Source organism: Gorilla gorilla, chromosome 12 (assembly GCF_029281585.2).
Source record: "Gorilla gorilla gorilla isolate KB3781 chromosome 12, NHGRI_mGorGor1-v2.1_pri, whole genome shotgun sequence".
Taxonomy (NCBI): domain Eukaryota; kingdom Metazoa; phylum Chordata; class Mammalia; order Primates; family Hominidae; genus Gorilla; species Gorilla gorilla.
This window is the reverse complement of record NC_073236.2, coordinates 136,336,856-136,360,776: the sequence shown is the minus strand read 5'-3', so window position 1 is coordinate 136,360,776 and position 23,921 is coordinate 136,336,856. Positions and strand designations below refer to the sequence as shown.

The following is a 23,921-nucleotide window of genomic DNA, read 5'->3' as shown; positions in this document are numbered from 1 at the left end:
CCCAGCTACTTGGGAGGGTGAGGCAGGAGAATCGCTTGAACCTGGGAGGTGTAGCTTGCAGTGAGCTGAGATCACACCACTGCACTCCAGCCTGGGCAAAAAGAGTGAAACTCTGTCTCAAAAAAAAAAAATGTTTTGAGGTTACAGGGAGCTATGATCACACTACTGCACCCCAGTCTAGACAACAGAGTGAGACCCTGTCTCTGAAAAAAAAGAAAAAAAATTCTTTGTAGAGACAAGGTTTCACTATATTGCTCAGGCTGGAATCAAACTCCTGGCCTCAAGCAATCCTGCCGTATTGACCTCTCAAAGGGCTGGGATTACAGGCGGGAGCCACTGTGCTCAGCCTGTGTTTCCTGATGCAACTCGTTCACATTCCATCCATTATCAACAATCCCCACACCTTCACCTCCTGCCACGGATGCCTGAGGCTGGGGAAGGGGAACTTCATTCTGGTGTGGGCGTCACCTTAGCCACAGAGAACCTAAAAGAGTGATCAAGCCTCACCTGAGGTTGGGAGTTCGAGACCAGCCTGACCAACATGGTGAAACCCCATCTCTACTAAAAATACAAAATTAGCCAGGTGTGGTGGCGCGTGCCTATAATCCCAGCTACACGGGAGGCTGAGGCAGGAGAATCGCTTGAACCCGGGAGGCAGAGGTTGCGGTGAGCCAAGATTGCACTGTTGCGCTCCAGCCTGGGCAACGAGAGTGAAACTCCATCTCGAAAAAAAAAAAAAAGACCGATCAAGCCGACTGAAAGTCAGGGTGCTCTGTTATTATAACTGAGCACCGGGAATTCTAAACACTGTCAGTGATAAATACTCTTCCCAGAAAAAAAACTTTCTTGTAATTATATGTGTATAATTCCATTTTTATCCCTAATCTTTTAACAAACATGTCTTACATGGGAGTTAATCCCAAGGGCTCCCAGCTATGCACTTGGTTCCAACACGTCTTCGTTCAGCCACAAGAAGTTTATTTGGTTCAGAAGCAGAGTGCTAGCTTCAGGCACAGTTTGATCCAACTCATGGGCACTGCAACCTCCTGCATTTAAACAACAGGTTTGAAGTAAACCGTGGTAGCACTATGACTATAAAGACAAACAAGGAGAACTTGCTTTACTTCACTTCATTCTATGTGATCACTTGTGCTTAAAATTTGAATCAGTGAAACAGGGCAGTGGGAACCGCAAGGTGAAATATTTTTGTTATAGTGTGGATTTTAGCTCATATATTACACATTTTACTGAATTCAAATAATGTCTTTAAAATTGAAATTTAGCCAGGAGTGGTGGGGCACGCCTGTAATTGTAATCCCAGCACTTTGGGAGGCCGAGGCGGGATTTCGAGACCAGCCTGGCCAATATGGTGAAAATCTGTCTCTACTAAAAATACAAAAATTAGCTGGGGATGGTGGCGCGGGCGTGTAGTCTCAGCTACTCAGGAGGCTGAGGCAGAAGAATCACTAGAACCCGGGGAGCCGAGATTGGGCCACTGCACTCCAGCCTGGGCGACAGAATAAGACTCTGTCTCAAAAAAAAATTAAATAAATAAATAAATAAAATACAATTGAAATTTATTTTTTTTGGCCAGGTACGTTGGCTCATGCTTTGGGAGGTCAACGGAGGAGGATTACTTGAGGCCAGGAGTTTGAGACCAGCCTGGGCAACATAGTGAGATCCTGTCTCTACAAAAAAATTTAAAAATTAGCCAAGCGTGCCTGTGGTCCCAACTTCTTGGGAGGCTGAGGTGGGAGGATTGCTTAAGCCTGGGAGGCTAAGGCTGCAGTGAGCCGTGATTGCACTACTGTGCTCCAGCCTGGGTGACAGAGTGAGATCTTGTCTCAGAAAAAAAAAAAAAAAAAGGAAAGAAATTTATTGTTTTTTAAAAGTGTAATTGTTGGGTTTTTTTTTTTTTTTTTTGAGATGGAGTTTCACTCTCGTCACCCAGGCTGGCGTGCAGTGGCGCTATCTCGGCTCACTGCAACCTCCACCTCCCGTGTTCAAGTGATTCTCCTGCCTCAGCCTCCCCAGTAGCTGGGATTACAAGCACACATCACCACGCCCAGCTCATTTTTGTATTTTTAGTAGAGACGGGGTTTTGCCATGTTGGCCAGGCTGGTCTCTAACTCCTGACCTTAGGTGATCTACCTGAGGCCTCCCAAAGTGCTGGGAGTGCAGGTGTGAGCCACCATGCCCTGCCAATTTTTGGTTTTGAAACTGAAGAATAATTAGGAAAATGATGATTATTCCTATTACATGATTATAATTTAAAATAGTTTTGTTGAATGGATACGGGTGCTGAAATAATGCATTCTGGGTGTCAAATGGATGCTTGGAGTGGATGGATAGATTGGATACCTGGTCCCTCCAAATCTCATGTTGAAATCTGATTCCTGGTGTTGGTGGTGGAGCCTACTGGGAGTCTTGGGGTCATGTGCCTCTTGGTGCCATCCTCTTGTCCCCTCGGGAAGGAGTGAGTTCTTGCCCTGTTACTTTTTGCCAGAGCTGATGTTGAAACAAGCCTGGCACCTCCCGCACTCCTCTCTTCCTTCCTCTCTTGCCATCTGATGCCAGCTCCCCTTCCCCTTCTGCCATGAGTGGAAGCTCCCTGAGGGCCTCACCAGAAGCAGATGCTGGCGCCATGTTTCTTGTACAGCCTGCAGAACCTTGAGCCAAATAAACCTCTTTTCTTCATAAGTTACCCAGCCTCGAGTATTCCTTTATAGCAACACAAACAGGCTTGGACAGAACGCCACTGCTGCCTCCCCAACCCCTGTGAGTCCTTCCATGTACACACCCGCCTCGGAATCTGCTCATTGTGGGAGGACTCTCCAGTTTACCCACTGAGACTGAGTAGCAGTAGACATGCCCCCTTGCGGCCCAAGGAACAACTGGTTGGTACATTACTGTGCTAATGGCACTTTAATTGCAGTCTTTCGGGGACAAGGAACTTTTGTGTTTCACCCCAGTAAATGACAGGCCCTAAAGTAAACTGCGAAGGACAGTGCCAGCAAAAGTTTGAGGCCTGGCGCTCTTTACAGTAAGGCTTTGTGCGGTGATTTACCCGCTCCAAACCTAAGTTTCCTCGCTGGCAAAATAGGGATAAAGTTTCTGGTGCACAAATGCCACAGACTTGCTGTGGAGGTCAAGTGGCGTAGTCCATGTGACACCCTGGAGGACTAAATGATGAAGACAAAGTTGTGTGTGTGCGAACCATTTTCACCCAGTCCTCTCCTGCTCACCGCCTCTCTCTGAGCTGGGACGTTCACATGCATTGACTTCGGATTCCAGCTCTACGTTTGCTGGTTGTGTGCATCTGCTGCATTGCTCCAATTCTGTTCTCTCCTGTGAAAAATGGAGATAACTGGCCAGGTGCAGTGGCTCACACCTGTCATCCCAGCACTTTGGGAGGCCAAGGCAGACAGATCATCTGAGGTCAGGAGTTCGAGACCAGTCTGGCCAACATGGTGAAACCCTGTCTGTACTAAAAATATAAAAATTATCCGGGCATGTAGAGGATGAAAAGAACCAGTGTTCTTTTCATCCTGTACATATTTTGTGACAATTAATGGTAAGAATAGTGTTTCTTTTGATGAGATCTATCAAAGGTAAGCAAATTATTAATTTATGATAAAAATCAAGAGTGCAAATATTTCTATATTTTAAATATTAATATGTGAGCAATTACTTTCCACATACCCACAGGTCGCCCATGTCTAGAGATGGTTTACTGCCATACAGGAAAAGTGGCCTTGACTTTACAGAGCAAGCCTGTGACCTTGCTTCAGTGAAGCGTGTGCTAACCCAGGAGTTCACTCTCATTACAGCCTTGCACATTCATCTCACTTGCACTGGTCCACGGACGATGATAATAATAAAGGCTCTGCCAGCTGTAAGTGGAGGGGAGAGAAAGGACCTTCTGTTAAATGCAATCCATTAATTCTTGATCAAGCAGACAGGTCCATAACTTCATCTCACATGCAAGGACTCATTTGTAACCTTCCTTCTGTCACTCCGTTATTAACGTTAAGATTCGGAGGGGAAGAATGACTTTGAAGCCTGTGGCCTCCCTCACCTATCTGACCTCTAGGCTTTCTGCAGCACAGAGATTATACATTCCAGGCACAGGATCCCACATAATAGAGAAGAAATTATATATATAATATATATATTTTTAATAAAGAGAAGAATATATATTTTAACAGGTAAACAGATCTTGGCTTTTTAACTGCCACCCTCCAAACCCCCAGCAGTATTCTGTCCTGGGCCAACAATCCAGGGTCTTGTGGTCCCTCCAGGATGACACTGTATTGGAGGTACTGTGATGAGTTTCCTTGGCACTGGAAGGAATCTTTCTTCCTTAATGCTACATCTATTAATTCCTCTTTGTGGCTATCTGGTTTGTTGCTACTCGAAGTGTGGTCCCTGGACCAGTATCATCAGCATTGCCTGTGAGCTAATTAGAAATGCAACATATTGGAGCTGTTGTGGACTGAATGTGTGTGTCCCCCCAAAGTGCACGTTAAATCCTAACCCCCAAAGTGATGGTCTTTGGGTGGTGATGAGGTCGTGAGAGTGGAGTCCCACAATGGCATGAGTGCCCTTATGAAGGAGGCCCCTGGAGAGCTCCCTCAGCCCTTCTGCAAGGACACAGTGAGAAGAGGCTGTGAACAAGGAAACAGTTCCTCTTCAGACACGGCATTTTCTGCCACCTTGATCTTGGGCTTCCAGTCTCCAGAGAGTGAGAAATGAGCGTCTGTTGTTCGTAAGCCACTCTGTCTGTGGCACTCTGTACAGCGGCCCAGATGGACTGAGACAGCGGCCACCCCCACCAAGTCCACAACTGCGGAATCAGCTCAGCGTCTGCGTCCCACTGCGATCCCTGGGTGACCTGCTGTTTGTACACTGAAGTTGGAGACACACTGATTCTCAGAGAACATTTAACTAATGGATTTAATCCTCTCATTAACGGAAAACTAAGTTGAGGATCTGAAAGGTTAGATGATTGATCCAATTATACTTACGCTGGTTCTATAAAAATAATATTCAGAGACAGCAGGACCTTAAGAATCATTTGTTTGGAAAAGTGCCCTCTAATTACAAAAATCTGTGGTGGGGGGTGGAGAAGACCAAATCTCAATAGAAAAATGGTTAAATACCTATAGTCCCAGCTACTCGGGAGGCTGAGGTGGGAGGATCAATTGAGCCTAGGAGGTTGAGGCTGCAGCGAGGTACGAATGCGCCACTGAATTCCAGCCTGGGTGACAGTGAGAGACTGTCTCAAAAAAAGAAAAAGAAAAAAGAGGGCAACCCATTTCTCCAGGACTCCTGTCTGCAGCAGAGAGCTCTTCTCTTTCTTTTGCCTATTAAAATTCTGCTCTCAACCTAAAAAAAAAAGAAAAGAAAAAGAAAAGAAAAAAGAAAAATCATTAAAATATGAGCAGAAAAAAATCACACAAAAACGTATAAAACGCTTTAAAATGGTCCTTGAACATATGAAACCCATGGAAGGATGCCAACTTCACTCTGAATTAGAGAATGCAAATTAAATTACATTGCGGTCTCATTTTTCACCTGTCAGATAGAAACAAATTAAAAAGTATGATGACACATTCTGTTGGGAATGCTGTGGGAAAACAAGAATTCCCATATGACGCACAGCGCTTTTCTAAGGGAAGGTGGCAATGCGTAACAAAATTACTTATGCCTTTACCTTTTGAGGCTGAGATCCCACTTCTAGAAATTTATCCCGAAGGGGCTGCTCCAAAAGCATCCTAACGCATGTGCCTAAGTTTATTTGTGGGGCATTTTTAAAATTTCAAAATGTTGAGTATGACTCGGATGCAGTCCAAGTGTCTCCACAGAACACGGGCTGGGTGAAAGTGGTCTAACAGCCCAGCGGAGAGCGATGCCGTGGTGAAAAAGCATGAGGGAGGTCTCCTGAACCGACATGGAGGGATTTCCAGGAAATATGTTTAGGCGAACGCAAAATGCAAAAATCAAATCCTGCTTTCGTGTAAGAATGAAGGAGAAGTAAGAAAATAGACATTCAAGCAAAAAGAAACCCAGGAAGCATGAACCAGAAAGCAAGGTTGGGTGCAGGAGGGAAGGCAGGGGCCGGTGGAGTGTGGCCTTCTCAAGGGAGTGACCTCCCCAGATGGCTTTGACTTTCAGAAGCAGAGTGTTTCACATATTCAAAAGTCAACAAGGGCTGGGCATGGTGGCTCACGCCTGTAATCCCAGCACTTCGGGATGCCAGGGTGGGCAGATCACATGAGGTCAGGAGTTCATGTCACCCAGGTTCAAGCGATTCTCCTGCCTCAGCTTCCCGAGTAGCTGGGATTACAGGCGGGTGGCACCACACCTGGCTAATTTTTGTATTTTTAGTAGAGACAGGGTTTCCCTGTGTTGGCCAGGCTTATCTCCTGACCTCAAGTGATCCACTCACCCTGGGTGGATTATCCCAAAGTGCTGGGATTACAAGTGTGAGCCACTGCGGCCCACCTGCATTGTTATTTTGAATGTATTTTCTCATAGTGTTAGATAAAGCAAGTAATTGTATTTTTGTGTTTAGGAAGCAAGGTTTTTATTACAGGAGAAAAGGAATGCTATGATAGAATCGAGGATTTCAGAAGGAATTGTTCTGTTAGAAGTGGATTGAGAATGTCAATGTGAACTTGTATCTTTTATGAAAAAATTATTTTAAATGCCATCTTTCTAAGTTCTGTCTGCTGAAACGGCTTATGAGGAGCCCCACGATGCCTTCTGCTGCCAAAATTCTGGTCTCCAGTACTATTTTTCCAAAAACACGAAAACAAAAGTATCAGCACTTCTAGGAGAAAAGGCTCATTCTATGTCTCAGGCAGAAAATTACAAGAGGAGCCTGGAATATCTTGTGCCAGAAAACAAGATGTTCAGACATTCATGGAAATGACAAGACTCGGCTGCTTATCTAAGAGGGGCCCCTCCTGGTCACAACTGAGACAATTTGAGGATCAAAGGAGAATATTGGCTGAGACTGATTGATGTACAGCAAATCTGAAATGTCCCATGTCCATAATGATACATAAAAGAGTTAACAAAGTGTTCTAAAAGTAAGTGGATTGCATAGATGATATTTCTGTTCATTGTCAATCATGTTGGTATTATCGACTCACTTACTGTATGGTTAAATAATAAAGAAGCTAGTACTAGTAAAACTAGGAAAAAAATCTAACGTAATGATTAGTAGGCATTTCCTAACATAAAATTAGTAGAATGATCCTCTAAGTTGTGATTATGATCCTGAAACTACCTATTAAAAATACATGTGCAACTTCTATCAACTTCTATCAGGTTCTAGGTTTTAAAAATCACATTTCTTAGGATCTCATGAGGCTCAAAGCTAAAGAGTTAGAAAGGAAAAGCATTTATGTACATTAACAGCACATTAACAGGCTAAAAAGAAAAACTCACATAATCATATTAGTTCATAGAAACAATGCATTTGACATACTCCAACATCCATTCATGATTTTATTTTATTTTTTATTTATTTTTATTTTTTTTGAGATGGAGTCTCGCTGTCACCCAGGCTGGAGTGCAGTGGTGCGATCTCGGCTCACTGCAGGCTCCGCCCCCCGCGGTTCACGCCATTCTCCTGCCTCAGCCTCCCGAGTAGCTGGGACTACAGGCGCCCGCCACCTCGCCCGGCTAATTTTTTGTATTTTTAGTAGAGACGGGGTTTCACCGTGTTAGCCAGGATGGTCTCGATCTCCTGACCTCGTGATCCACCCGCCTCGGCCTCCCAAAGTGCTGGGATTACAGGCGTGAGCCACCGTGCCCGGCCCATGATTTTAAAAAAACCTCTCAGAAATAGAAATAGAAGGAACTTCCTGAATTTGATTAAAAATATCTGCAAAATCCTAGAGCTAATATTATACTAAATGGTGAAAGACTGAATGGTTTCCCCCTAAGATGGAGAACAAGGCACGGATGTCCTTGCTCACCACTCCTATTCAACAAAGGACTGGAAACCAGAAATAACTTTAATTTTTTTTTCTCAAGTGATAGGTTCACAGAGAAAAAGCTTTACTGGATGAACTTTTAGATTACTACTTTTATAGAGCAGCAGAGATAAAAGCCAGGTCGAAAAGTGCATGTGGAGTAAGGAAATGGACCTAGTTCGACAAAAGGGCTCAGAACGACTGCCCAGATGAGATTGTAGACGCAGCTGTAGTTTACTTTCTATCTGGAAGAAACTTCAAGTTATCCTTAATTTTCCAAGGAGATAGTCACTTGCCTTTTAAAAAACATTATTAGAGAAGCACCGGGCGGGAGCATATCTAGCATTAAAAATGTGAGATGAATACCATCTCTGCTTGGTAAAGGTGGCTGGGAATCCTGAGGGAGGGCACCTAGTGTGGCTTCTGCATTTTTCACAGTGCCTGGCCCACGGCTGAAAGTAACTCTTGCATGACATTTGACAGAAGAGGAAACCGAAGCTCAGATTAAATTACCTGTCCACAGCGGGATCATTCGGCACGAGTTCCTCCCTGTCTGGAATGCTCTTCCCCAGCGATAGATCCTGCGGCTCTTCCGTGTCTCAGTCTAATGCCATTCCGTTCCAGGATTCCCGACTTCTTAAAGCATAAATAATCCCTCCCCAACCTCTCATTTTACTGTTATGTAAGTTATTACAATATGTCATTACATATTTAGTCATACTGCTTTAGGTAATGTCTTCTCCACTGAACTGTAAGCTCCATGAGGGCAAGAGTTCAGTCGGTTTTACTTAATAATTAGCACCTAGTACAGTACTAGCATAGAATGAAGGCCTCGCAATTTTTTTAAAATTTATTTTTAGACAGGGTCTTGCGCTGTCGCCCAGGCTGGAGTGCAGTGGTGCAACCTCGGCTCACGGCAGCCTCGACCTTTCGGCTCCAGCGATCCTCCCGCGTCGGCCTCCGGGGTAGCTGCGACTGCAGGCGCGCGCCACCATGACTGGCTAATTTTTTTTTTTTTTTTTTAGACATGGGGTCTCGCCATGCTGCCCAGGCTGGTTCCTGAGCTCGAGTGATCCTCCTGCCTCGGCCTCCCAAAGTGCTGGGATTACAGGCGTGAGCCTCAGCGCCCAGCCAGGTTAGCCTTTTTTAAACGTCCTGTCTCCGGAGGTTGCCGAAGTTGGTTTTCTTCGGCCTCCTTCTCTCGCCCAGGCCCAGGGCTGGGACGAGGCCGGTTCCCGCCTGCAACCTGCACCGAAGACAGGAACCTTGGGAGCCGGTACCGGAACGCTCGGAAACGGCACCAAAGTACAAATCCCAGGGCGGAAAAGCGTTACCAAGACACTCGTCCCCAGAGCCGCTTCCTGGGACTCTCTAGCCTTCTACCGCTTCTCAGTGATGTTCCGGTTTCCGCCCTCCTCCTCGCGCTGTTTCCGCCTCTTCCCTTCGGCCGCCGGATTTTGACGTGCTCTCGCGAGATTTGGGTCTCTTCCTAAGCCGGCGCTCGGCAAGGTAGGTTGGCGGCCTGCTCTCCGACGGAACTTTTCTTCTTGGGTTGAGGAAAACGCCTTTTGGAGTCAGGCCCTGGAGCGGCGGGCCTGGCTCACAGGGTGGGGATACAGCCGATTACCCGCCCTGTGCTCTCCGATGGCTTCTGCGGGGCGAGCGGGGCCTGGACGGGGGGTGCGGGCGGGAGGGCGAGCCAGCGGCGCCTGCAGCCCGGGTCGCGTAACGCTGACCGCTGTGCCTTCAGTTCTCCCAGGAGAAAGCCATGTTCAGTTCGAGCGCCAAGATCGTGAAGCCCAATGGCGAGAAGCCGGACGAGTTCGAGTCCGGCATCTCCCAGGTGAGAGGGTTTCCCTGGGGTCTGGGGTAGGGGGAGGCGCCCCGCCCGGGAGGGAAGGCGGCCGCGTGTGTGTTGGGCCCGGGGTGCTCGGACGCTCGCTCAGGGTCGGTCCTGCTGTTCGTTGCTTCTTAGGCTCTTCTGGAGCTGGAGATGAACTCGGACCTCAAGGCTCAGCTCAGGGAGCTGAATATTACGGCAGCTAAGGTAAGCTGGCGCTCCGTCGGCTGGGAGGGAGGTTGCGGCGCGTCTCCCCGCGCAGTGCCTGGGAGGGTTGTTAGATGACCTGGGTTACGGTTGATGATGATTTGCCGCCTGGCCGCCTAACCTGAACTCAGGTTCGGCCGTGTTGTTTGGGAGTGATACCGCCCAGGTGCGCGGAGTGGGGTTGCAGGTACCCTGCGGCTTAAGCTGTCCACGTGCGGGCGGTGGAGAAACGTGGAGTAGGGAGGGCCTGGGCCCATTTCGGACCTTATTTGCCGTTGCTTAGTTATAGATATAGCAAAGAGCTGTGGGGAGCCCAGGATGAGATTTCTCTTTACACTTAGCCCGGAGTTGCCGCAAGTGGGGGTGCAGAAGTGGCAGTGATTGGCCTCCTGGCCTGAACAGTCTCCCTTCCTGGAATAAGGAAATGTGAAGGTTGGAGAGAGATGAGAACATTTCCGAAGGGTGCATTTATGATTAACTCAAAACTAGTATTAGTTTGTAATGCAGCTACGGTGTTAGTGATAAGGTCTTCTTATCCTCTAATTTGACCACAACGTTTACTTTTACTTTCTGAAGCAGTTAACAAAGTGGATTTTTGTTTTTTTCTTCAGGAAATTGAAGTTGGTGGTGGTCGGAAAGCTATCATAATCTTTGTTCCCGTTCCTCAACTGAAATCTTTCCAGAAAATCCAAGTCCGGCTAGTACGCGAATTGGAGAAAAAGTTCAGTGGGAAGCATGTCGTCTTTATCGCTCAGGTATCTGTTCTACTGTTGCAGCACGTTTCTGTTTGTGAATTTTGCTAAAATTGCTTGTATTTAGACTGCATTGGTAGTTGGAGTCATGAAAACAATCCTTTTATAAATCCAATTGGGTAGAAAGATAAAGTACAGGCAGAGCGCCGTGGCTTAGGCCTGTAATCCCAGCACGGGGAGGTGGAGGCGGGTGGATCACTGTAGAGACCAGCCTGGGCAACATGGTAAGACCCTGTCTACAAAAAATAGAAAAAATAAGTTTTAAAAAGAAAGATAAAGTACGTTCTTTAATTAAGAGTCGAAACAAGAAGTCTGTAAAGTGACAGACTGCCGTGTTTTGAGTTATGAAAATGATTTCCCATATTTAAATTTCCACAAGTCTAGTGGGTTGCTTACAGAGATGATCAAACTAAGAAACCTGTTACAGGCCGGGCCCTGTGGCTCACTCCTGTAATCCCAGCACTTTGGGAGGCTGAGGCAGGCTGGATCACGAGGTCAGGAGATCGAGACCATCCTGGCTGACACGGTGAAACCCCGTCTGTACTAAAAAATACAAAAAATTAGCCGGGCGTGGTGGCGGGCGCCTGCAGTCCCAGCTACTCGGGAGGCTGAGGCGGGAGAATGGTGTGAACCTGGGAGGTGGAGCTTGCAGTGAGCCGAGATTCCGCCACTGAACTTCAACCTGGGCGACAGAGCGAGACTCTGTCTCAAAAAAAGAAGAAACCTGTTACAGTTCGGATGGGGGATTGGTGCAAACTGAAGTCTATGGGGAATGAAGTGCCAGGATTGATCTGGAATAAAAGTAGTATTCTGGGTCATAGGCATGGGGAAAGGTGTATCTGGGAGATTTTTTCCACTGGCGTATTAGTAGAGGCTGTGGATTCTGAATGAGTTACTCAGGAATCAGGAAGTAACTCCATAGAAGGGTTTCCTCAGTCAATTGTTGGTCTAAGTTGTTTAGCCTTCTCGAACTTTGAACTTACCCTGCCATTCTTCTTGCTTTTAAAGCAGTGTGGCAGTTACAGCTTTTTGTCAATTTAAGGTCTTTTTTCATTTGGTTGCATGATAATTTTTACCTTACAGAGGAGAATTCTGCCTAAGCCAACTCGAAAAAGCCGTACAAAAAATAAGCAAAAGCGTCCCAGGAGGTGAGTATTTTAGTAGTTTCAGAAATGTGTGTACCCCTCTTATTAACAACTCTTAATTTGTGTAAGTTGTAGTTTATGAAAACAGATGTTCAAGTGGGAATTTTTGAGTAGCAGCATTTGGTTTCCTGTATAGTTGCACATGATATGTTTTAGAATTCTAGATGTAAAACATACATGTATTCATGTAGCCATTGTTTGCCTACTAGGTCAGTGCTGTCACAAGATGAGATGATTTCCTCCGATTATTTGTGCACAGGATAGGAATGATGAGAAGGAAATCATTACTTTAATTCTGTGATATAGCATGCTAGACACAGTTGACATGGGCTTGGATTTATCTTTGATTTTTATTTTTGCTGTGGATTGGAGGTAAAAAAAATGTAGGTGGATTTTGGTGATAACATCACAGGTTAAAATATCACTGCAGTTGAAGATTCTGATGGAAAATGATTTATGAGCTTGATTGACTTACAGGTTATCTGGCATAAACTCAAATATTGGTAGTTGTCTTCTTGAACTAGATCTTTTGGTATTTTGTTAGTCTCTGATTAGTATGTTGTTTTACAAATGTGAACTATTAAATCCCTGTGGACTCTTCCCTAGGGATGAGTTTAAGAAAAAAAAAATTCTAGTGTTGCCTGTACCCTATAACATGTATAATTTGTATTGTTATTCTCAGTGGATGAGGAAACTGATCCAAGGCTGGGATAATTTGCTCATTGCAGCTAGTACTAGTAGTGCTGAGAATGTTTTTTTTAACTCGGTCTTGTTCTGAAAACCGCTAGAACACAGTGTTGGGAGTCTGGTAATGTGTTATTGTGTCGAGCTGTGGTATGTGGAAAGGTAGGTGCCAGCTTTTCTAGAACTTGAATTCTATGGCTTAGTACTTTGAAAAACTTTTAAAGGCAGAGTGGCGTAAGAATTTAGGATTTTTTTCCCCTAAATCATGACACTTAAAGAGGGTTTTGAAAACTCAGTTCTGAGAACATCAGTTAGGAAATGAGTATAAGAACAGTCCCAGAGGACTGTCCCTCAAATCCATAGCTTTAGTTCCCCTCAGTACAAACCTCTGTTTTCCAAATTTTCTCAGACAATGGCTTCAGTGTTTCTAGTGGGACCTAGTCTGTACATTGAAAGCCTTCACACTAAGCCTAGCTGGTGGGTCATAGTGATTCTACCACTTTTCCAATCCGGTTTCCTGCTTTCAGATTTAGTTTCCCTATCAGTAGAGCTGTCTTTATCTAACTCAGGTGAAATGCTGAAATTGATACAGTTTTTGGGTATAGCAGGGTTTTTCCTCTAAAGCGCTCCAGTCCCTGTGGTTTGTGATGATTGAGTTATGGTGCCATTGCTCCCCATTTTAAAAGATTGTAGATGACATTGGAATCTAATTTCCGTATTTGGGTGCTTTCCTAGTATTGTAAGAATATGCTTAATTAATGAGTCGCAATGAATAATCTGTTTGTCTTGATTTGCTTTCTGAAAGGTGATGAGGGTTTTGGGAAATGGACTTTCTTCAGGCTTTTGCCCTTTGTGGCTGTGACATATTAAGATGTTGGCAGTAAAATTGAGAGCCACCAGAAGATGTTAACTGTGTATATGGGCGCTGCCAGATAGGAAATCCAAATGAGTAGACTATAGTGTTACTGTTAGCTACTATTGGGTGAGACGTAGACAGATAACCATATGTAAGGCAGCTCCCTAAATGCTGAAACAAAGAACTGTCTCTTGACTTATTCCTGATGTCTCATGGTACATGGTAGCTGCCCCAAAAGCTTGCAATTAATTGAAACTTCTCATTTGTTAGGTGGCAGGTAGGTAGGTTTTGAACTTGGTAGTGATATTCAGACGAGGAGTAAGATTCCACTGGCAGTTCTGTGATGTTAAGTAAATGATGTGATCATATCTGTGTTTTAGAAAGATTATCTTGACATTGGAAGGGGGCGGTTTTGGAGATGAGCAAGAGTGTTAAAGGTTATTGTAGTGATTTAGTTGAGAAATAATACAAGTGAAAATAAAGATGTATAAAAGTCCTCTAATCTCACATTCCCTAGAGATGGTCACTCATTGCCTTGGTGAGTTTGTAGTTTATCCCAGAGTAACATTTAAAATTGAGCTTTTGAAATAAATCAGTAAGCTATTACCCTATTCTAGGTAGGCAAAGGCTTTAGTTTGGTACGTGAAATATAACAAGCTTATTTGAAAATGAGTGTTAGTTTGACTTCAGGAACCTGGGATTTGCATTTTCATTTTGACTTAAAGAGGTGCCCTCTGGAGTTCCCCAGAGGGCAGGCATTGCTAGGTTGCTTACCTTTTAAACTATTCTTTTAGCCGTACTCTGACAGCTGTGCATGATGCCATCCTTGAGGACTTGGTCTTCCCAAGCGAAATTGTGGGCAAGAGAATCCGCGTCAAACTAGATGGCAGCCGGCTCATAAAGGTTCATTTGGACAAAGCACAGCAGAACAATGTGGAACACAAGGTAATAGGTCAACATTTTATCAGGGACAGGTTCAGCCACAGTGAGAGTGGATTTTAGTGTAACCAGTCTCCATGCGCCACCATAGCAATGACTGTAGTAAACTCAGGACTAGTTCTTTTACCCGCACTTCAGCCTGCTCTCCTTTGGATTATGTGTCAGGTGTTAAATGGAGATGTTTCAAGAATTGAACACTTGAAATTCTCTGTACCTTTTGGAAGTAGACTCTTTCTGTGGTCTTTTAGTTAGGCTGTATGTTCTTGGTGAGTTAGGGGTGGGTGGTGATGGGATCAGTGTCTTGGGGGGACATAACCATGTGGGTGACTGCTGGGGTCCCTTGATGGCTTCCCCAGTGCAGTGGTGTACAGTCCTGTCCCACAACATTGGAGAGGAGCTTGTCCCTGGTCATGAAGACTGCTGCGGACACGTGTGTATTCCTTATCTTCTCAGTACTTAGTTGCTGAGGAGAAAAACCATACAGGGCACAATTTCATGAAACTATTAGGTTTTAAGCTGAGTGTGTATTTCAAAGTTTTGTGATGAATTCTTTCTTTTCTTGTAGGTTGAAACTTTTTCTGGTGTCTATAAGAAGCTCACGGGCAAGGATGTTAATTTTGAATTCCCAGAGTTTCAATTGTAAACAAAAATGACTAAATAAAAAGTATATATTCACAGTACTCTGTTTCAGTTATGTTTTTCAAAATTCCAAATTCACGGATGCGCAGCTGTCTTCATTATCAGTGGCGTCCTGTGTGGGCCAGAGGATTTCAGCAGGAGGGGTGTCTGTGCCAGAAAGCTTGATGCCTGTGAGGTTCTGCTTGTATTCAGGGGTACAAGTGTCATCACGTGATGCTGCAGAAATGGCTGAAGATTGGCACTGTTGCATGGTTCACACTAAAAATATAGCAGGTACTTTTTTTATTGTGATATACGTAAAATTTACCATATTACCCATTTGTAACTTTACAGCTCAGTAGCCTTGAGTATATCTACAAAGTTGGGAAACAGAACTCTGAACCTTTTTATTCATCTTGTAGAACTCAAATTACCCATGAAACCAACGCCTCCACTTCTCATTCTGTCAGATTTGTTGAATTTTTTATATGTAAATTCATGTTAGGTGTTAAACGGACTTTCACAAGTTAAATGTCAGAGTCTGATTAATAGATTTTAGTAGATGCTAAGTGGTGTGTAAACTTGGGTATTCCAATTCCTCACTTCCTTAGTTTTTCAGTTCATCAAATGAAGGCTCTGGGTGAAATGAAAGCTCTGAAGTGAGGACCCTGGTGTGGTGTCAGGTGACTGTAGTTGGACCAGGTCTTTGTAGAGTGGAACAGATGTCTTATTAGAGAATTATTTCCTCAGTTTTGGCTTTGTGCCAGATTGCTTTCAGGTATTGATAAGCCTTAAAATGACCTGTAAAATTTACCTTCCTGCTTCTATAGGGTGAAGAGACAATCTTACTGAACAACCCCCCAAATAACATGTTTTACAACAAATTATTCCCACAGATAGACTCATTCCAGGAAGCCTCTGAGGCGACACAATAGTATTTTCCCATTTTGCGGTGAGGGTCAGGCCTCTTAGGAGTAGAACTACTGTCAGGCTCCTGAGGCTGTTGTCCAGGCAGAATTCACATGGCGGTGCAGGCACACGGGATGTTTTCAAAGCTTTGGCAAGCGCTCTTGATGGTACTTGGCTGAGGCCTTTGTGTATGAGTGGGTAGTGAGGAAGATTCCCGTTAAGCAGTCAGTTACCAAGGCTGGCCCTTTATCCTCAGTAGTCCATAGGTCCCTAACCCATTTCCGCTGTCTTCACCCTGTCCCAGTCGGGGTCGCCCTGGTTTCTCCGGAATGAGGTATTTACTTAGGCCCAGGGTGCTGCAAACCTATTCTCACCCTTCTCCAGCACGAAGCACCCTTCTCCCCCCACCCCCCATTTCCTGGCGACCTGTTTAGTGGCTTTTTGGGAGGCTTCATCTCTGTCATCTCAAACATTTAGTGTATTGGAATTCACAGATTCACTGGTTTGGGAAACAAGATTTACACAGGCTGTCCTAGAATGTTACGCATTTTCCTTTTAAAAAAATGTTCCAGGCGGGGCATGGTGGCTCACTCAGGTCTGTAATCCCAGCACTTGGGGAGGCTGAGGTGGGCGGATCACCTGAGGTCAGGAGTTCGAGACCAGCCTGGCCAACATGGTAAAACACCATCTCTACTAAAAATACAAAAATTAGCCAGGCGTGGTGGTGGGTGCCTGTAATCCCGGCTACTCAGGAGGCTGAGGAGGAGAATTGCTTGAGCCCGGGAGGTGGAGTTTGCAGTGAGCCAAGATGTCACCATTGCACTCCAGCCTGGGCAATAAGAGCGAGACTCCGTATCAAAAAAAAAAAAAGTTCTGAATTTCTTGATTTTCCTACGATGCCAGTGGCTATCAGTAGCATACCTAGTAGACATTAAAAAACCCATCTCCAGGAAAAGAAGAAACTTTAACATGTGAGAAAACAATTGTTTTTTGAAATTAGTGTAAGGAATGAGCTTACTTTAGGATGTCCATTGGGATATGCTTCCATTTTATGTGAAAGCTACATTGACCTGTAAGGTATCAATAACATAAAAACTCGGAAATAGAATATTCTTACCTATTTAAGATGCTTGTGAAGAGTCTCGGTTGGCTTTGAATCTATTTGTTAATCCTTCTAATTACTTGGCAAGAACAAAAGATGACCAGAATACCAAGAAAGATGGAAAATTTTGGTTGATTTTTCAACAAAAACTTCACATTTGCTAGATGGGAAGCATAGCCAAAGATATGCTTCTGTCCGCATCTATCTTTGTAAGGGGTCTTTAAAAAAAACCCTCATAGTGGAAGTTTCCTGTCATACTCAAAAGTATAACAGAATCAGTAGTGGGCCTCTGTCCCATCACCCAGCTTGAGCTGGTACTGACACGTTGCTAATCTTGTTTCATCTATTCTCACCCTTTTTTCGCTGGAGATTTTTGAAGCAAATTCTAAACATATCATTTAGGAATCCTTTAGCTGTGATAATTATTAAAATCAAGTGCCAAACTTAAAACTAGATTTTAAATTGTTATATCAAAGTATAACAATCATTGCTTTCACTAAAATTAATTCCTTGGTGAACAAAAAGACTTAGGTATCATTACTGTGGTTACTCATTTAAACCTTCTGTGTTTTTATAACGTACATACCCTATTAGTACTGTGGTGCGTTCTGTATTAACTACGCATTGGAGGTACTCAAAAGTTTCACTTGGAGTGCACAATAGAAGAGTTTGGGGCCTAGCGTGCTGAGCACGCACAGTTTTCGTCCGTAAACTTTGTCAAGAAAGCTTAAGTATATCTTTTTTTGTCAAGAAAGCTTAAATATATCAAATATTTTTGAAAGGTAAATATAAACTTTTTCATGATTGTGTTGAACAAAGATTAGACAGTAAACCTGCAGGCATGAATGTATGCATTTGCTATGGGAAGTAATGGTGGTTTTAAAAAATCCTTTTCCCTTCTAGTTACATGAGTGCAGCCTTTTCTCCGTGATTCATACAACACAGTAAAGGAACCAGTGAAGGTATACAAAGTCACACAGTTCTTTAGTACAGCATCTTGAATGTTTTCAGGCACTGAGATGATACTAGACCTATAAAGCAGGTATTAGACTTGATATTTATTAAAACTTATAACAGGACAATGCAACCACAGCCTAGTGAAAGAGACATTTCAATGACTGGAGACGGGCCTGGTTCCTAAGATTCCTGTTATTGCTAGATGAGCTGTTGGAAATGCTTTAACTCCATCGAATTTTCTCACTATAATCAATAGCAGCAACGGTGGGTGAGTGACTGTAATGAAGTTTAGTCTGAATGCCTCTAGCAATCACATTTTACTCAAAATGCTATACAGATAAAATCAGAGCCGTGCTCTGTAATAACACACTTAATGAGGCCACCATTAAAGTCAGCGTGCTGTTAATTATCTGGATCTAAAATGGCCTAAGCTTCCTCTTGAAAGTAGAGCAAATCACTCCTTACTTAGCTTTTAAATCATTATCTGACAGAACTCCCTTAGCATTCTGCCAGTTTTATTCCCGACTGTGATCTCTGGCATGCTGCAAGCTTGTGATAGTACCTGACCGTTTCACTCAGGGACCCTGAAAGCAGCGCTAACCACATCTTAATCTGACATGGCTAAATCTTCGCCTAAAGCTCTTGGGGAGTTTGATGTGGTGGGTGGGGAGTCCCTCCCTGTGTTTGGTGGCCTGAAGATGAGCTGCGTCATTCCTTCGTGGACCTCAGGTTTCCCACTGGGAAATGAAAGAGCGTGGGCTAGCTGAGTCTGAGGGTCCCTCTAATTCTAAAAGCCACTGACTTTAAGTACTACAAGTTTAAAGTATCAGTAAATACAGACAAGTTCTCAGAGTATTTGGCACTTAGTAAAGATGAATGAATGTGTTTTCCTGTCCTTGAAAACCAAACCAGTTACAGATTTTATCTTTTTAAGACAAGAGTCTTGCACTGTCACCCAGGCTGGAATGCAGAGGTGTGATCATGGCTCAGTGCAGCCTCAAACTCCCCAGCTCAAGCGATCCTCCTGCCTCAGCCTCCTGAGTAGCTGGTGCTACAGGCGCACACCCAGCTAATTAAAAAAAAAATGTTTTTTTGTAAAGATGGGGATCTTGCTAGGTTGCCCAGGCTGATTTTGAACTCCTGGGTTCAAGTGAGCCTCCCTCCTTGGCCTCCCAAAGTGCTGGAATTACAGGCATGAGCCAGCATGCCTGGCCTGGGGTTAACTTGATTTTCAGTTTTAAGACCTGTGCTGGAGCAGGAGTGTCTAGTGTGGCAGACAGTTGGGGGTGAGTAGGATGGTGTTTGGGGACACCAGAACAGCTTCTATGTCTTCACTGAGTGTTGGTCCATGTGGGTCAGGCACCGGGGTAGACTCTTGAAGGATTAGCTCAAATCCTTACAAGGACCGTGGGAGGTAGGCAGTGGTTTCCAATGCTTGGAAAGTTTTAAAAACAAGAACACTGAGGTCCCACCAGCAGCATATCTCATCGGCAGCTTTAGGGTGGGGCCCAGCCATGTGTTTTAAGAAGTTTTCCAGTCGATTCTGATGCAAGCTCAAGTTTGAGGACCTCTGATAGTTGACTCCCTAATAGTCTCTGATGAGACAGTGGTGGGGCCCCGCCCTCATGCGCCCAGGCAGGGAGGCTGTGCTCCGGATCTCATGCCTGTGCTCCTGGACAGCTGTGCGCTGCCGGACTGGCACGGTCAGAGGGAAGCGCCGGGGAGAAGATGGAGGCCCAGCCCCACACTGCTGAGGCAGGAGGCCAGCGGGGCTCCACTCTGTCAGGGAACTTAAGGACGGGGAGAGGTGGCTGCCGTTAATGTCCTCATGGACAATGTCCCAGAGATTTGGCAGCATGCACTGTGTGACCCCAGTGAGAATTCCCATCCAGAGACAAGTGGGGTTTTCATCCGGCTCCTGCTGTCCAGATTTCTGAGTTATCTCTGAGAAATGTAAATACGATTTGGAATTTGCGCCAGAGTCTTTTCCTGGCCCCCTGGCATGGACTCACTCCATGAGAGGGTCAGGGTTCACGAGGCAAAAGGCTGTTCCCAGCAGCCACGACTTCAACACTTTCAAGAAAAAGCTGCGGGGAGGAGAGGAAAAAGGAGGGGGAAGGCCTCCTGGCCCTTCTGTTCCCAGTGCAGATGTGAACACGGTTTATAGTCTAACTGTGCTTCCAATATAGTGTACTCGAAATAGGAAGTTGAATGATCACTTATTTATGTAACTGAGAGTAATTATCGGCTTATTGGCATTTTTTTTTTTTTAACTTTTAAAAAGCCCTTAACGTTTCAGGAACACAAAAACGAATGGAAAACACCCACATCAGCTGTGAAACAGACGCTGGGCACTTGGGTCTTGGGGGGTCCTGTGGGCCTTGCTGGCTTGCTCGGTGACAAGTGCAGCTTTAGTGCGACGGGCCCGGACTCCGACTGGCACGTTCTTTGTGAACTGTGATCTTGGGCAAGGTCTCTCATTCTTGAACTCTGAAACAGGGGCGATAACTCCTTGCTCTGAGGGTAGCTGTGAGGCGTCCATGAGTGAGCGGCCGTGAATGATCCTAGCTGGCACCGGGTTCTACACATGTTCCGTTCTCTTCACCCCAGTTTGCGTCCTCCACGGGCAGAGGGGATGGCTGCCCAAAGGACATGATGTGATGGGCCTGGCCTGGGCACACTGTGCTTCACACCCCACTTCAGACAATAGAGGCAGATTCACCATGAGGCCAATAAAGATCCGGCTGGAGAGGCCTTAGCATTGAGTTCTGTGGTCATATATTTTTATAAAATTAGCACAAATAAAATATTAAGCACAATGGGCCGGGCGCGGTGGCTCACGCCTGTAATCCCAGCACTTTGGGAGGCCGAGGCGGGCGGATCACAAGGTCAGGAGATCGAGACCATCCTGGCTAACACGGTGAAACCCCGTCTCTACTAAAAATACAAAAAATTAGCCGGGCGTGGTGGCGGGTGCCTGTAGTCCCAGCTACTTGGGAGGCTGAGGCAGGAGAATGACGTGAACCCGGGAGGTGGAGCTTGCAGTGAGCCGAGATTGCGCCACTGCACTCCAGCCTGGGTGACAGAGCCAGACTCTGTCTCAAAAAAAAAAAAAAAAAAAAGCACAATGAGTGAAGACCGCTGTCTGGTTCCTCTGTCACAGCCTCCTGCTGAGTGGTGCCGATGCGGCCCAGGCATCTTTGCATCCTGCTGAGGGTTTCCCCACCTCGGCACTGTTAGCTTGTAGGGCTGGAGAGCTCTGTGCTGTGGGGCCATCCCATGCATTGTAGAATGTTTAGCAGCATCCCTGGCCTCTCCCACTAGAAGCCAGTACCATGTCCCCAGTTGTGACAACTAAAAATGTCTCCTGCACATTGTCAAATGTCCCTGAGCCCGAGGGGTGGGGAGAACAAACTGAGGTTGAGTTGGGGTTATATTATTTTGGATTTCAGCTGGATATGCTGGGTGGTTCATGGTGCAGGAGGAGGTCATGAGCTACAAATTGGTCAGTGGTGTGGTCATTTCAAAGACTAGGATTACTCTGAACAAAACAAACCAAAACCCAATCGTTGAGATGCCTGAAATCAAACACCTAGGATATGAAAGAAAACTGATAGAGGTTTCCCCAGACTTGACAGCTATCCAAAAAGTGTTCATGGCGTCACTGATAAAGGCTTGTGGAGCTGAAGTAAACTGTTTCGAAGCTACCAATAAGAAGATATTTAAATAACCATGCAAGAAAGAGCAAATACTGAGTCATCTTCTGTTCTCTTTGTAGAAATTTGTGTTCACGGGAGCAGGCAATGAAAGAATATACAGCCAAATAATATAAAAACGTAAGGGCTGGGCTGGGCGCAATGGTTCACATCTGTACTCCCAGCACTTCGGGAGGCCGAGGTGGGTGGATCATGAAGTCAGAAGATCAAGACCATCCTGGCTAACACGGTGAAACCCCGTCTCTACTAAAATACAAAAAATTAGCCGGGTGTGGTGGCGGGCGCCTGTAGTCCCAGCTACTCAGGAGGCTGAGGCAGGAGAATCGCTTGAACTGAGGAGGTGGAGCTTGCAGTGAGCTGAGATCACCCCACTGCACTTCAGCCTGGGCAATGGAGCGAGACTCCATCTCAAAAAAAAGAACCCACAAACCGCCCCCCCCAAAAACATAAACAAAAACATAAGGGCTGTCAGGCAGCTTTTTAAAAACTAAACTTTTATTAATATCTAGAGATAATTATAGGTTCACATGCAGTTGTAAGAGAGGCTGTGTACTTAATATCCCCAAGGGCAGCACCTTGTGAAACTGCAGGACAGTCTCCCAGCCAGAGACAGGGACATGCCTCGCTGCAGTCACCACAGGGACCCCGCACGGCACCCTCCTACAGCACTCCCTTCCCTCTGCCCCGCTTCCTCCTGAATCCCTGGCAACCGTGAGTCTCTTCTCAGTTTCTGTAGTTTGGCCATCTCAGGAGTGTTGTATAAAGACAATCATACAGTAAGGAGCGTTTTGGGGCTGGTATTTTTCAGTGAGTAGAGTCCCTAGTTCCTACAAGGTACTGCGTGGGTCGATGGTGGGTTCCTCTTTGTGACAGGGTCGCGTTCCATGGCGGGCGTGTGCCACAGTCTGTTTAGCCATTCACCTGTTGAAGGATGTCCAGGCTGATTATCCTGTTTTGGGATATTATAGGTAAAGCTGCTGTAAACCTTGGTGTATAGCAAGCTTGTCCAACCCACAGCCCGGGGGCTGCATGTGGTCCAGGATGCCTTGAACGTGGCCCTACACAAATTCGTAAGCTTTCTTAAAACATTGTGAGATTTTTTTTTTTTTTTTTTGCTCACCAACTACTGTTAGTGTATTTTATGTGTGGCCCAAGGCAATTCTTCTTCCAATGTGGCCCAGGGAAGCCAAAAGGCTGGACGGCCCCGGTGCGTGTGAACACAGCTTTCCACTTCTCTGGAATAATTCCTAGAGTGCAAGCTGCTGGGTGGTAGGGTGGTTGTACGTTTAGTTTTTTGAGGCACTCCCGGACTTTTCCAGCGTGGCTGCACCATTTCTTTTTTCTTTCATTTTTTTTTTTTTTGTGACGGAGTCTCACTCTGTTGTCCAGGCTGGAGTGCAGTGGTGTGATCTCGGCTCACTGCAACCTCTGCCTCCTGGGCTCAAGCGATTCTCCTGCCTCAGCCTCTGGAGTAGCTGGGACTACAGGCATGCGCCACCACAACTGGCTAATTTTTTATTTTTAGTAGCGATGGGGCTTCACCATGTTGGCCAGGATGGTCTCGATCTCTTGACCTCGTGATCCGCCCGCCTCGGCCTCCCAGAGTGCTGGGACCACAGGCCTGAGCCAACCACACCCAGCTGGCTGCACCATTTCACATTGCCCCCTGTTTCCCCTCATGCCAGCATTTGGTGTTGGGATTTTGTTTTAGCCACCTTGATAGACAAGTTGTGATAGTTCACTGTGGGTTTTGTTTGCATTTCTCTAATGGCTAATGGCGTTGAACATCTTTTCATGTGCTTATTTGCCGACTGTATATCCTCTTTGGTGAAATGTCTCTTCATGTTTTTGCCCATTTTCTACTTGGGCAGTTTGTTATTTTCCTGTTAAGTTCGGAGAGTTCTTTCTATATTCCCGACACTCTCCTTTGCTGAATTTGTGGCTGACAGATGCTTCCTCCCATCCTGTAGCTTGTCTTTGCATTTTCTTCACGGGGTCTTCTGCAGAGCAAAAGGTTTTAATTTTGGTGAAGTTCCATTGATCAGTTATTGCTTTTGTAGATTGTACTTTGATGTTAGAATATCAAAGAATGATTTGCCTAGCCTTAGATCCTGAAGATTTTTCTTCCATTTTTTCTAAAAGTTTTGTAAGTTTACATTTTACATTGAAGCCCATGATCTATTTTGAGATAGTTTTTGTATGAGGTGT

The 23,921-nt window shown here is 45.2% G+C and overlaps 1 protein-coding gene and 1 long non-coding RNA gene across 3 annotated transcripts; one reads left to right on the top strand and one right to left on the bottom strand.

Annotated features, from left to right (window-relative positions):
- Positions 1 to 2,193: 2,193 nt before the first annotated feature.
- Positions 2,194 to 8,628, bottom strand: LOC129531773 (uncharacterized). Of its 2 annotated transcripts, XR_010130075.1 has the most exons (4): positions 8,502 to 8,628; positions 5,163 to 5,388; positions 3,703 to 3,893; positions 2,194 to 3,348 (listed from the first exon to the last, which is right to left on the bottom strand). It is a non-coding gene; the product is annotated as an uncharacterized lncRNA (long non-coding RNA). The 2 variants fall into 2 exon arrangements; XR_008677166.2 differs by lacking the exons at positions 2,194 to 3,348; positions 3,703 to 3,893 and having other exon boundaries at positions 5,063 to 5,388.
- A 757-nt stretch (positions 8,629 to 9,385) lies between these two features.
- Positions 9,386 to 15,091, top strand: RPS7 (ribosomal protein S7). The gene is made up of 7 exons (XM_004028779.4): positions 9,386 to 9,497; positions 9,739 to 9,831; positions 9,964 to 10,035; positions 10,647 to 10,790; positions 11,871 to 11,935; positions 14,267 to 14,417; positions 14,977 to 15,091. The coding sequence occupies exons 2-7, from the start codon at positions 9,757 to 9,759 to the stop codon at positions 15,052 to 15,054; spliced, it is 585 nt and encodes a 194-aa protein (XP_004028828.1). The 5' UTR covers positions 9,386 to 9,497; positions 9,739 to 9,756; the 3' UTR covers positions 15,055 to 15,091.
- Positions 15,092 to 23,921: the final 8,830 nt, after the last annotated feature.

Coding starts and splice junctions, on each gene's coding strand:
- RPS7 (XM_004028779.4), top strand. CDS start 9,757: ATGTTCAGTTCGAGCGCCAAGATCGTGAAGCCCAATGGCGAGAAGCCG. Junction 10,036..10,646: donor TGAATATTACGGCAGCTAAG/GTAAGCTGGCGC, acceptor TTTTTTCTTCAG/GAAATTGAAGTTGGTGGTGG. Junction 10,791..11,870: donor ATGTCGTCTTTATCGCTCAG/GTATCTGTTCTA, acceptor TTTACCTTACAG/AGGAGAATTCTGCCTAAGCC.